At 41.8% G+C, this 14,979-nt stretch overlaps 1 protein-coding gene across 1 annotated transcript in view; it reads left to right on the top strand.

Moving 5' to 3' along the window:
* FRMPD4 (FERM and PDZ domain containing 4) overlaps positions 1-14,979 on the top strand; it is a 726,948-nt gene that overhangs the window by 585,326 nt on the left and 126,643 nt on the right. Inside the window, exon 3 of the mRNA XM_006835632.1 lies at positions 9,997-10,157. Coding sequence (XP_006835695.1) covers positions 9,997-10,157 — 161 coding nt within the window. The remainder of the gene's footprint in view (positions 1-9,996; positions 10,158-14,979) is intronic.

Below are 14,979 nucleotides of genomic sequence, written 5' to 3'. Positions count from 1 at the left end.
TTCTTGTAGTAGTGTTTTGTAGTTTTCTTAGTATAAGTCTTTTGTGTCTCTGGTTACATTTATTCCTAGATATTTCATCCTTTGGGTGGCTAGTCCATGGTACTTTTACTATATGCCTCTAACACCATAACTCAAATATACCAATTCTTCTACAGTCTACCTTGTCCAGCTTTCGCATGCATATGAGGTAACTGAAAATACCATGGCTTGGGTCAGGCACACCTTAGTCCTCAAACTGACATCTTTGCTCTTCAACACTTTAAAGTGGTCTTGTGCAGCATAGTTGTCTAATGCTATACGTCGTTTGATTTCTTGACTGCTGTTTCCATGAGTGGTGATGGTTAATCTGAGCAAAATGAAGTGTTTGACAACTTTAATCTTTTCTCCATTGATACAGCTATTTTTTCTTGACTACACAAAGGCTTTCAATTGTGTGGATCCTGACAATCTATGGACAACATTGCAAAGTGTGACTATTCCAGAACACTTAATTGTGCTCATGAGGAACCTGTACATAGACCAAGAGGACGTTGTTCAAACAGAACAAGGGAACACCGAATGGTTTAAAACTAGGAAAAGTTCACCATACTTATTCTGTCTGTCTGTATGCTGAGCAAATAATCCAAGAAGCTGGATCATATGAAGAAAAACGTGGCATCAGGATTGAAGGAACAATCATATCAACAATCTGTGATATGCAGATGATATAACCTTGCTTACTAAAAGTGAAAAGTACTTAAAATACTTACTGAAGAAGAGCAAAGACCCCAGCCTTCGGTACGGGTTGCATCTCAATGTAAAGAAAACAAAAATCCTCACCACGGGACCAATAAACAGCATTCTTATCAATGACACAAATCCCTGGCCCCCAAAATCCTAAATAAAATATCACTGAATAAAATCAAACCACATATTAAGAGAATCACCTACCAAGACCAATTGGGGTTTATACAGGAATGCAAGGATGGTTTAATCTTCGAAACTGTATCCATGTTCACCATGTCACAGCACATTTATCAGATTCACAAAAGTTAACACTGATCCAGTACTTTTATCATATTCCCACACTGTCAGTTCATAGAATACTATTTTTTAAGAATATGTGTATCTTTCTAGGACAGCAGCCAGAATTCCAATTGCATCTAGCTGTCACATCATCCCTTTGGTCTGGAGCAGTTAACCCTTCAGTATCTTTCACAGCATTGACGTGTGCATGATTGCAGACCAGTTATTTTATAGGATGGTCCTCGATTTGAGCTTGTCTGCTGTTCCCACGTGATTAAATTCAGGCTCTCCGTATTTGACGAGAAGCCCATGGAAGAGATGCTGTCCCCTTCTCAGGGCATCTCATCAGGAGGCATGTGGGTTTTGTTTGCTCCTTTATGGTGCCGTTAGTTTTGATCACTTGGCTAAGACAATATCTGGATTCTCCACTCTAGACTGTTGTTGTTGTGTTCTGTAGAGTCCGTTCTGATTCACAGAGGCCTGTTTAGGGTTGCCGAGAGCAGCTAGTGGATTTGAACTGCTGACCTTGTAGTCCAGTGCTTATCCTATGATGCCACACCAGTTACAATTTTTGCTTTTGGAATTGATGAGAAATTTTTGAGGAGATACTTTTAGACTCTGGAAAAATCCTACTAATTTGTTTTGTTGTTGTTAAGTGCCGTCGAGTCAGTTCTGACCCATAGCGACCCTGAACAGGGTTTCCAAGGCTGTAAATCCTTATGGGAGCAGAAAGCCTCATCTTTTATCCAACCTTAAAAAAGACAGAGATCATCAATCCTACACATCTGGGAGTAACTCAGTCCAGTAAGCCTGTTACTTCTAAGACTTGGGGCCTGTTCCTTGGAGTAAATGAATGTAAAGAAGAGGGCAGCTTAGAAAGAGAAATGCAGAAATGGAGAAAATGGGGAGACTGAAGAGTACATTTGGTAGAAAATCGAAAACTCATGAGAACAGGAACTTATTCTAAACTTCACCACATCTACCTAGCCTGTAGAAGAGTGCTCTCACATACAGCGTACTCAATTCTTTTTAAAAAATGTTGAATGAGAGAAAAAGGATGCTGGACATCCTTGATCTTGGGGAGAGAGACACCAGGAGACAAATGGACTCTGTATAGACAAGCCTAGCTTATTTCAAAAACTGTTTGGGTAGGCTGAGCCCCATAGATAGGTCAGAGAACACTTATTTTCTCTGATATCCTAGTCCTCCTGACATGAGACCCAATAATTAAAGACGTTTCGCTATACCCATTTGAGGTTGCTCTGGGCACTTGGATGTTCTTGGAGATTTCCTTCTCCCTTCTCAGGCAGCACTCAAGAACTTCTATTCTACTGCCTTTGCCCTTCCCAGGAGCAATGTGGTCAAGCCTGGCGGTGCCTTAGGAGGTCTGTGCGCATCCCAGGTAGGGTCTGGAGTTAATCTTGGCTGCTTTACAACCATTTGCCTGCGAGGCAGTTTTTGGTATGGGCAGGTTCCTAAAGCTGTGCCAGCCCCCTAACCCCTATACATCTGGGAGTGGCTAGTTTCTCTTACTGCACCGCCTTTATATTTGTTTGCCACTGCGTTCAGCAGCTGCTCCTCAGAAGGCCTGTACAGGGTCTCTATGAGTTGGAGGAGTCCTGGTGTCGTGCTGTGGGCTAAGGCGCTGGATTGTAAAGTTGGTTTGAACCACAAGGTCGCCAGTTCAAGGTCACCAACTGCTTCTCAGAAAACCTATATAGGGTCGCCATGGGTCAGAACCAACTCTACGGACTTAACAACAACAGTAAGAACACTTTGTTTATTGTGTTCTGTCTCTCCCTCACACACAAATGAAACGTCATGAGATAGTACTTAATCTCACTACCTGCTGCCTGTTACGTGCTTTGATAGTTCCATTTTCTATTCTTTTTCCATTAAAAAAAAATTGTGATTATAACCCAGTTTATTTCAAGACCCTTGTGATTTGCATCTGTAAGTTTGGAATGTACTTGTCTTTTGATGGCTTACCTTCTCTGTACTGAAATCGATCTTTCTTGCTTGAATGGGATCTACAAAACAAAATCTTCTGGTTTCCTCCCAGTCCACCCCACCAAGTTGACTGTTCACCAGCTCCTCTAGCTTCTATTTGGAAGTGAACCCTTGAAATCACAGGACCACCCACCAAGTGCCACAGAAGGGTCATTGACATGGTCTGAAGATCCTTGCAGGTGATTTTCCAATGGGGTTGTAGCAATGTATTCTCCAGCAATAGATTTTGATGGTGATGTTTGAAGTGTTCTGCGGCCACTCCTAGAATTCAATTCCCATGAATTCGCACAGATAACAGGTCACTGTAACTCACATCCCTACCACACAATTTATACTGAGCGTTATCAAAAAGAGCATATAATTCTGAACATTTATTGTGTCTATACTGCCTGTCTTTGTCTTTTTAATCACCAATTCATCTTAATCTACGGTTGAGCATTCCTGAGGCATATTGTACATCAGAGGTTGAAGGTGTGAGGTGGGGTTGAGGGCTACTCAGCATTGCAATCAACTGCCTCTGACAGAGTGTCATTAACATAAAAATCATCTCTTCAACACATTGAACTGAACTCAATTAGCGTAATTGATAACCAGCCTAGCTGTAGGGATTTTGTTGCTCTAGGGAGACTGACAAACATCTCGTCATTTGAGATCCCACAGTTAGATTCAGAAAGCATAGTCAATATGCTTTGCAAACGTTAACGATGACAAAAATCTCCCTGGATGGTGGATGAACTGGCTGTTGATAAAAGAGTAATTGTTGAAACCGTTTATAGTAGTGGTATTGACAAATAGAACTGACTCTTTGAAGGATAAATTTGATCATGAATTAATTGAACCTATTTTAAACGTTAATTTACACAAGCCCGAATAGATCCTTGATTGGTTGCATCTAATTTTTTAAAAGCTGAAAGCATGACTAGAAAAATAGATCAGTCTGGATTCTATTTAAGCCCTATTGGTCCTTTGAACTGTAACCCTCCAAATGAATCTTACTGTGATTCATAAATAGAGCGCATGTCCACATTTGTGCATTCAATTTAATTTTTAAGGACTCTATCCACTTTATTTTTGAAGATATTCCATTTTCATCCTCTAAAATGTAGAGGGAGAATTTCAGAATATTTACTGCCGCAACCCATTCAATACTGGATCCTGATCAAGCAATAGATTTTAGTGTATTGGATCATTCCATGAATATGTGGCTGTTGTTGAACAACAATTGTCTATATAATTTGCTTACTGTTTCATTGGATCTGAATGTCCTTCCCTTCCTTTTCTACCTAGTAATCAACTTACTCACTTCTCCAGACTCATCACAAAGGCACCTGAAATTTGAAGTCTTCCCAAATTCCCATTTTCTGCCCCCTAGAGTGGACTTGATGGCACTTAACAACAACAACAACACCAATGATTTTCAGTGAATCCAACCTCACTCCCCTGCCCTATATGCAATGGTCGCTTAAAAAACAAAAGCCTTTGCCATTGACAACTCAATTTGGCTCATGGTGCCCTCATATGAGTTAGAATCAAACTGCACTCCACAGGGCTTTCAACTCTCAGAAGCAGGTTGCCAAGCCTTTCTTCCAAGGTGCCCCTGAGTGAATTTGAACTGCCAACTTCCCCGCTCGTAACTGCACCAATCAAAACCCAAAACTGCATTGCTGTTGGTTCTGACCCATTACAACTCTGCAGGGCAGAGTAGAACTTCTCTGTAGAGTTGGTTTCCAAGATTGTCATCTTAAAGGAAGCAAACTGCCACAATCTTTATCCCATGGATCAGCTGGGGGATTTGAACCATTGACCTTTTAGTTAGCAGCCAAGTCCAGGAACTCCCAGGAAACATAGCTGCAGAAAACTTACAGCGATTCAGTCCCTTGCCAGCTTAGATTTTATTCTTCCTTTCGTTTTTTGGTGTTCTGGTACAACATTGCCTTGTATGCATCAGTGTATACAAGTATTTGTATTGACTTTGTCATTGAATCTATGAGCTCACCTGAGATTTGTGAGGTATTTCACCGAGAGAGTTGGGCTGCAGGTAGTTGAAATGTTTCTGATTTTATGTCCATATTTTAAGATTGAATGGGTTCATCACATCTGAAACACGTCTTCCTATTCGTTTATCTCCTAGGGATAAAAATAACAGCTAATGTGTTTTGAGTGCTTGCTATGTGTCAAGTGTTTTCCATTTATTCCCTCCCTCACTCTTCACCACCATCCTCTGAGGTTGGTCCAGTTGTTATGGATTGCCATGTTCCAGATGAGGAAACTGTGGCACCGAATCAGAGAGTCATTTTGGCGGGTTACGTCCGTAAGAAGTGTGAGGGCTGAGATTTGAATTAGGGTGATGTTGCTCCAAGGTCCCACTCCACACTAGGTTTTGAGTCCTCTTGTTCACTCTATGCCCCGGTCACTTTCCAAGGGAGCTTCAAAAGTTCTGTACACAGGGTTGATAAAGATGGGCAACTTAAACATTGGCTACCTAAAATGGGGGGAACGAAGTGACTGGCTTATAAATTTTCAAGAAGGAGTTTAGTTTCAGAGTATGCCGGGAAGGTAGAATCCCCAATGAATAGTTTTCATCTTGTCTAGACGTGTCCCGATGAAAGGAGATGGGGATAAGACTCTATGGTTCAATAGTGAATAATTGTTACCATGACTCATTGTGATTGTCACAACTGTAAAGGTGTAAGTATTATAACATTAAAGGAGAGCAGTTAATCTTACGTTCAAGAACAGAGGACCCTAAGACTACAAGGGAGAAGAGCACAAATAGAATGCAGAACCCTATCCAGAGACGCGCTGACACCAGAGATGGAGGCAGAGATGAGGACATGGAGAGATAGAGCAGCTGAGGACTCTAGACTCAGGGAAAGAGAAAGGCTGTGTGCTGGCGGCCAGGAGGCAGACTTGCAGAATATGCCCTTTGGTTGTTTAAATGATTATATATATTCCTGAGTGTTTTTGTGTACATGCAAAAAAAAAATAAAGAAAACAACAAATACTGTTGAATGATGATGTATGGAAGGAATCATTGCAGTGAAACAGTGAGTGTAAAACCGATGTTCTCCCTTATCACTCAATTCACAATAACAACATTTTTTTAAAGTTCATAGGCAAATTACATTAACTTTCCTTTCAATTTTTACATGAATATTTTTTGAATCCCCTCATATTTATCCCTGTGCAAACCAGAGTGTTACCTCCTTGAAGAGAAGGTGGTTCCTACAGTTTGGAAATACCAGGCCATAGGACTTTAATTCAGTGGCTCCATCCTCACTGGAAGCCTGCAGTGGGTGCAGGAAGAAGAAAGCAGAATTCCCAGCCATCCTCTATCAGAGTGACCTCCAAATACATTTAAAGATCAGCAATTCCTGACCACCTTCACCACGCTCATCTGGATCCCAAGCCACATGGATTTTTGTCAACCTTGCTGTCATAACTCCTGAATGGACCTCCCTGCTTCCACCCGGGCCCATCCAGTCTGTTCTCAGGACACATCACTTCTCCCTTGAAAACCTCCCATGGTTCCCTGTTTCACTCAAAACAAAAGCCAAAGTCCTTCCAAGGCCCTGAGGGTCCTGCTGCCCTCACTCTTTTTGATCACCCTCCTCACTGCCTGCAGCCCCTCACAACAGTCTCAGTGTTCTTCCTCAGGGGAGCTCTCCCAGGCATATCATGCCTCAGGGCCTTTGCACTTGCCTGAATGCTCCTGCTGTAGACCTTTCCAGATCCCTGATAAAACATTGTAGCACACCTGCCCTGAAACTCTCCTGCTTTATTTTGTTTCCTTAATGCTGATAATGACTTGCTATAGGATCAGTTTCACTGAATGATGAGTTTATTCTGTGGCTCCCAACACAATGAATGCTTTCTTTTGTCTGATTTCTTTACTACTTTATGCCCAGAATTGAGAACCTTGTGGGCGTTCAAGAATAACTTGTTGAATAAATGAACGCATTATGGATTTGTTTTAGAAATTTAAATGAACTTATCTGTGGAAAGCATTTAGAACAAAACTTAGCACAGAATTTGTGTTTAATAAATGTCAGGTATTAATATTAATAATGTAGGTATTGAATGAATGGATGAATTTTAAAAGTCAGCATTCTCATGTAGTGGAACGAGGATAATCAAACTGTTGTTGTTGTTGTTGTTAAGTGCCGTCGAGTTGATTCCAACTCACAGTGACCCTGTGTCGGGTTTTCTAGGGGTGGCTGATGGATCTTGAAGTTGGAAGTCCAGTGCCTATCCTACAATAAATACCACACCAGGATTCTAATCAAGCTAAAGAGGTTTTTAATGTTTTCACTTATTAGTGAGTCAACTCTTGACTCACAGCCACCCCAATTCATGGTGACTGCCCAGGACCCCGTGCCCAGAAGGGCCCCTTGCTCAGTGGTTCCCATCTTGAAATTCTTAATCTGTCTGAACACATAGTCGCTGTTTACTTTTTGCATATTGTAGAGCAGGTCCTACACACTACACTCAGAAGGCCAGGTGTGAATTGCACCTGGCTTACACCTGAGAAGAATGTGACCTTGGCCTAATTTTTTGTCCTTTCCTAGGACTCCTGTTGGCACTGTAGGATAAGGACTAGAATGCTTACCAAAGGGTTAGCGTTCAATCCCACCAGCCGCTCCTCTGAAACCCTATACAGCGTTGCTATAAGTTGGAACCAACTTGAGGGCACTTAATAGCAACAATAATCATTTGTCAAAACAAAACACAAGTGGGGGTTTTAGGTAAAACTCCCCTCCAGGAACAAAGAAGAACATTGGCACCTAGCATGCAACGTTTTAGAGACCTTTTCCTCTTTCCCTGGCTATCCTGGACCACGAGGTGCTACATCAAATAGCCATTCCCTTTCTGCAATAAAGGGATTTGAAATGTTCTTTTCCTACTCAGGGATCTCTGCCTAAAGGACGAATTCTGGAAGGTTGTCACTGGTTTTCCTTATCTCATAATAATTACATAGAGTACAACAGGACGTCTCCTTCTCCACCTTCCTTTATTACGTTTAAACAATATGTGGTCCAGATGGCAGACAGAATAGCAGCTTCTTTGACTTTTTGAAGAAGATTAGGGAGAGGAAAAGAAACAAGGCATTAAGCCCATTGTCATTGAAATCATCTTGGTTTACATGGCTTTAAGGGTATTTCTAGGGTTCAAACTAGACACTCTTGTGCAAAGTGGGTTGCCTTGGGTACTGTGCATGGGGAAGACTTCATCAGAGTCCCCCGAGCTGGGACACCAGTCTCAGGCCCTGAATGACACCAAGCTACTGTTTTCAACTCAGTTATCCTATTTGGAAAGTGCAGATAAGGATACCTAATCTGTTCTCTCACTCTCAAAGTTGTTTTATGGATCAAAAGAGATGTTTGGGAAAGCATTTTGAGCATAAGCACTGGACTGATAACCGCAAGGTCATGGAGAAAGATGAACCTTTCTGCTCTGGTGGAAATCCTCTATGTGGTCACTATGAGTTGATTCCTATGAATTGGTTTAGTTTTTCATACAAGTTACAACTGTGGGTCCTTGCGGATGACAACCTCTGCAGTTTAGGTGTGGATGGAAAAATCCACTGGAATCATTTGGAAATGTTTCCAGAAAATAAATGTTGTTAAGTGCATTCGAGCTCATTCCGACTCAACGACCCCTATAACGCCTCTGCAAAAACCCAGTCCACATGGAGTGACTTCCAACATGGTGACCCCATGTGTGCCAAAGTAGAACCGAGCTCCCTAGGGTTGTCAATGCTTGATTTTTTGCAAGTAGATGGTCAGTCCTTTTTTTCCGAGTTTCCTCTGAGTGCACTCAAACCTCCAACCTTTCAGTTAGCAGCCAAGCACATTAAACATTTGGATCACCCAGGGACTCCCTAGAAAACAAATACCAAGAGCTAAATTCTCAACACCTTTAGGAAGGGGAATATATTCAATACCAGGACAACTTGCCACCACTCGAATTTCCCTGGAGACTGCAGGCATTGTTACTTCTTAAATGCATATACCCCTCAGAGAGTCTTTCAGCAGATCAGTTACAATTTGAGTTGCCCCCAGAGAAATATCTTCTTCTCTACTTATTAACTTAATTCTTTATTGAGAATCTACTGTGTGCCAGTGGTAGCGTAGTGGTTTCCAAGCTGGACTGCTAACCACAAGGTCAGCCGTTCCAATCCACCAGCCGCTCTGCAAGAGAAAGATGAGGCTTTCTGCTCCCATAAAGATTTACAGCCTAGGAATCCCTATACAAGGTCACTGTGAGTCAGAACCAATGCCACAGTACACAGCCACCATCATAACTACCACTATGTGCCAGAGGCTATTCTAGGCACCTGAGATAAATCAGTAAATGATACAAAATTCCTTGCTGTCAGGAAGCTTACATTCTAGTGTGGAGAAAGATAGGGTAAGAGTAAACCTTAAACAAAAGTATATTCTATTGATGTGACACTTTAGGATCGGATCAGCATGGGACTACAAATCACAAGATCAACATTTCAAACTCCCCAGCCGCTCTTCGGAAACCCAGACAGGGTCACTATGAGTCGGAACTGACTTAACGGCACTTAACAACACAGCATTCTAGCAGATGATTGAACACCTATAGGAAAAAAAAAAATGTAGAAAACAGCAAAGAAAACCAAGGGTATGTGGTAGCAGGTTTCAGTTTTCAAGTGTGTGGTCAGGAATGCCTTCTTTAAGGTCAGATTTGAGTAAAGACGGAAGAGGAGAGGATGATCCATGCAGCTAACTGGCAGCCAGACAGTCCAGGGAGCAGGGACCTCCTGCCTAAAGGTGGAATGCAGGAGTGGGTCTAAAGTTCTACAAGGAGGGCATGAAACAATGACATGGTGGGCTTCTCCCCATCGCCCCCTTTCCACCAGACAGAAGACAGACATGAGAGAGACTGAGAATACCAGAGTACCAGCTGATACATCCATTTATGCCTTGTTTCTCTCTTGTGTTTTATCCACAGCCACATGACACAGGCAATCCCATTTGATGACCCTCGCTTAGAGAACTGCCAAATCATCCCTCCTGCTCCTCGGAAGGTGGAGATGAGGAGGGACCCCGTGTTGGGATTCGGTTTTGTGGCTGGGAGTGAAAAGCCGGTGGTGGTTCGCTCAGTAACTCCAGGTAAGCTCCTGCCCGGGTCCTGGATCTCCCAGGACCATCCACCGCTGGGCCTCCCTGCTAGAATGCCTCTCTTGTTGGGTTCAGTGAGGTCTGTTGTTCCAACACCTTCAGAGGGGCAGAAATACATCCGTTTGATGAATTTTTCTATATTATGCACATAATAGGTACCATCATAGTATTGACCTTACAGATCTATGGCAAGTATGGGAGACGTTAGAAGAGTGCGTGGTACACAATCCAGAGCTCTTCATTTCAGTAGACGGAGATTATATTGCAGTTCTCTGTGTGGGCTTGCCAAGGTTGATGCAACCAAGAATTTTATTCACAAAATAAAATAGATTTGTTGCTTTTTATAATAATGAAATAATGTATGTGCTTTGTAAAGACCAAACCAAAACACAAACAGTGCATGCAGATGGTATAGAGGGCAAAGTTAAATTAAAAACAACAACAACAACAAATATATATATAGAGAGAGAGAGAGAGAGAGAGAGCGTGTGTTTGTGTGGCCCTGCGGGTTAATGCGCTACACTTCAAAGTCTGAACCAAAAGGTCGGCAATTCAAGCTCACCAGTAGCTCCTCGGAAACTCTATGCAGGGTTGCTGATGAGTCAAAACTGACTCAACAGCATGATACTTAACAACAGTATATATGTATTGAATTCCTACTACCAAGAAATAATCATTATTAATGTATACTTAGAAACCATGTGTATTACACATAATTCTGTGCATATATACATATACATACACATATTAAGTTATTACATATCATATGTTATTGTTGTTTATTGCTGTCGAGTCAGTTCTGACTCACAGCGACCCTGTATAGGGTTTCTGAGGAGCTGCTGATGGATTTCAACTGCTGACCTTGCAGTTCAAACTGACATTCCAGTGTTGATCTTACAGCACCACATCAGGACTCCAATATAGCATATAGATATTGTATTATATGGTGTCCATGTGTACATACACACACACATACTTGTTCATCAATGGGATAATGGGCTCATATTTGGCATTCTGCTTCCCTATGTTAGGATGTTTTCAAATCCCTGGTTATGAGATTCTCCAAAGTGTGTGCTGTCCTCAGAACTTACCAAGAATCTTGATTTTTCATGTTACTGTATTGCTTTGCTGTTCCTGCAACCTCTTTTTATCCTTCTTTCCTTCAACTCTCTTAGGTTCAAAGACCTATACTGTTAGACAATATTAAGAAAAGTAGAGAAATATTTAAACACAGATCAGAGTACTGTTTCCTGTCATTTTTATGAGTGAAAATGTTGGTCAACTAAACTATGTCTATCATAAAAATTACTTTACAAAAATCCCAAGTGATTTCAGTGGCATGACCCAATTTTCTACACTAGACAACCCAGTCGTTCGAGTCCAGGGCATGAAACCATTTGTGTAAGTGTGCCACTGGTTTATAGTCTGGAAGGAACTGTGTGCTGCTTCATGTAGAATTCTGGGTTCAAGGTGCTTGATTAACAAAAACATTGTTGTTTGATTGAGAAGTACAGGTCAAATGTCTGAGTATGTCCTGTTAATTTTAGAGACGTTTGCTTATCAGACGAGCTAATACCCATCAAGCAGTTACTTTGAAAATTACTCTGTATTTGACCAGCCTTTGATTACTCACCGTGTATTTCACTGAATCGGAGTAACTGCTTGCACAGAAACCAACAGCTATTGTAAGTGCCCCCCCCCCCCCGCCGTGGTTTTCAGAATCCTTTATGTGTGCAAACACTGAATCTTAGTTCCCACATCTGTGAAATGAAATTTTTCTCACATTGATATAAAGACATGATAAAGTTTCCCCTACCCTCCTATTCCCAGAAAGAAGATAAATGTATGCCACAGTTTGAGTGACACATTTGCTGATGGCCTTAGTGGATGGAGAACAATTGGATTGCTTTCAGTTCCGTATTCTGGGCATGAATTGTTCAGTTTGATTACTAAATAAAGTCACAGTGATAATATTTGAAAGATAACATTTCCGTTAAACCTGTCTCGCAGTGACAGAACTCTGGCAGGAAAGTTAAACTTATAGCCCTATAGCAATCTTAGAGAGGTAATTGCATGTAGCTAGAAATGGGAAGGTAAATCAGATAACCACATATTTGTTTGTAAGTTTTATTTCAATGTGTGGCTCACACCAATATGGCTTTTAAGTTTCTGTGTCAAGAGACCTGGAAGTGAATTAGGAAAACAAGTTCAAAAAGAGAGATATTGAGTACTCTGAACTTGGAAGAGTCAGTAGACAGAACTGAGATCCAGTCCTGCCCCTTCAATTCCTTAAGCTGTGTGAGCCTCCATTATCTCATTGTATGAAAGGAGAGCACTCAGTGAAGAGGTTTAATTGGCAAAGCATTTTGCCCAGTGCCACATGCATGACAAACACTTGTTCTCTACTTTCTCCTTGGATGGCAATTGTAGTGCAATGGTAGAATTCTTAGCTTCCATGACAAAGACCTGGGTTTGATTCCTGGCCATCTGTCTGCGGTGGCAAGCATGTTGCTGTGATATTGGAAAAGGCTTCTGTGCAGTTTCCAGTCTAGGAAAGGAGACCTGGCGATCTAATTCCAAAAACCAGCCAATGGGAAGGAATCCTATGGATCACAAGGTCAGATCCCACTGTGCGTGGGTTTGCTGTGAGTTTGGAGCCAAGTTGATGGCAGATGACCAAAGCCTTCTCCTGGGAAAGTAAGTGACATCAGGAAACTCTGAAGACCCAGATTCTGACCCTGGGAAACTGTCTGGGTGTACTCCTGTTAAACAGTTTCACAGACCGCCAACATCAGAAAAGACCACCCAGAGACCCTAAGACTGATCTGTAATCGTATCTGAGCATGAACAAAAACATCTGAGCATATTCCAACACACAAAATGACCAAATACTCCTCTCTCCTGATTGATATGAGTGACAGCTGCTTATTGACCAATCACGGCTTTAGCCTTGTTTCCTTCTTCTAACCTTTTAGGCAAGGATTTAAAAGATATTTATGATAGAATTATCCCCACTTCCTGATAGCACATAATCTAGAGCAAACCCATTTCCTGGAATCCTCCCCAAAGCACGTAGCACAAGGCCGGGTAAGTCTTTTCTAATACTCTTTTGGAATCCCTGGGTGCTGCAAATTATAAGCTGGTAAGCTGAAAGGTTGGAGATTCATGCCTACTCATAGGCATCTTAGAAGCAAGCCCTGCTGATCAGCAGTTGAAAACCCTGTGGAGCCCAGGTCTAATTGGACACACACGAAGTCACCATGAATCGGAATTGAGATGTCTTTTGGTTTCCCACAGTGTGGGGCCTCCCTCATTTTCTTTAGTAAATCCATTCAAACTTGTCCAAATACAGGTTTGCTCAGGCGGTTGCAGCTTTGGCTACAAAGTATCAATACAACTGACTGGCCACGTTCATCTGGGCGTCTTGCTATGGTCACCTGACCAGCAGCATCAACGTCCCCTGGAAGCATGCTGGAAACACAAAATCTCAGGCCTCCTTAGAGTTCAGCTGAATCAGAATCTGTTTTTCAGTAGATCTACCAGGGGAACCACGCATGTTAGAGTTTGCAGCTCGACTAGGCTATTTACTTAGTCTCAACCATGTGTGGAAACTTTTAGAAAAATGCTGAGACCAGGGTTCTCCCTCCCAAAGTTTCAGATTTACTTGGCCTGGATGCAGCCTGACTATCAGAATTGTTCAAAGTTCCCCATGTCTGTTTTAATCTAGAATTCTTTAGAAGACTCTTGGTCAAAAGAAGAGGAAATGAAGAACAGAATTTTAAATGCTTATGGAATCCAGACTTTGAGCCATTCATTGTAGCTCGATGAACTTTCAAAACTATTGTCCTGAGATAATTATTAAACCTTAAACCAAACAAATTCCCTGGTCTTCTTAAAACTAAGCATTGTTTTTGGTATTGTTGTTAGGTACCATATCCAATTGATTCCGAATCATAGTGACTCTGCATCCAAGAGAACAAAGTAAACCCCTGCTTGGTCCTGGACCATCCTTACAATTATTATTGTAATTGTAATTGATCCCATTGTTGCTGCCACTGCGTCGATCCATCTTGTTAGGGGTCTTCCTCTTTTTCTCTGACCCTTCACTGTTCCAAGCACGATGTCCTTCTGCAGGGACTGGTCCCTCCTGAAGACAGGTCCAAAGTACAAGAGGATGTTTGACCATCCTTGCTTCTGCTTCTAAGGAACATTCTGACTGTCCTTCTTCGAAGATAGATTTGTTTGGTATTCTGGCAGCCCATGGTATTTTCAATATTGTTCTCCAACACCATAATTCATTAACATCAATTTTTCTACTGTCTTGCTTATTCATTGTCCAACTCTCACATGCATGTGAGGCAATTGGGAATACCATGGATTGAGTCAGAAGCACCTTAGTCTTCAATGATGTTGTTGTTAAGTGCTGTCGAGTCAGTTCTGACTCATAGTGATACTGCGTAGGGTTTCTGAGGAGCAGCTAGTGAGCTTGAACCTCCAACCTTGCAGTTCAAACCAATCTTGCAGTCCAGCACATTAACCCACAGTGCCACATCAGGACTCCCAGCCCTCAGTAGTTTAGCTTCATTGGTAAAGAATGTTTGCCTCTAGCTATCTGTGTGTCTATGTGGGAGCAAATTGGCAACAGCTACTCGAATGTATGAGCAACACTGAAGTATACATGTAGGAATTATTGAAATGGTGTATGTTCTGTTGTGTATAATTTCAACAGTAAAGTTTTTTTTTTTTTTTTAAAGCAAAGAACTAGTTCCTTCTAATGGGCAGCCAGGATTGAGAAGGACCTGGTAGACAACAC

This window comes from Chrysochloris asiatica, unplaced genomic scaffold (genome assembly GCF_000296735.1).
Source record: "Chrysochloris asiatica unplaced genomic scaffold, ChrAsi1.0 scaffold00018, whole genome shotgun sequence".
In the NCBI taxonomy this organism is placed as follows: domain Eukaryota; kingdom Metazoa; phylum Chordata; class Mammalia; order Afrosoricida; family Chrysochloridae; genus Chrysochloris; species Chrysochloris asiatica.
This window is presented reverse-complemented; position numbering and strand designations above follow the sequence as displayed.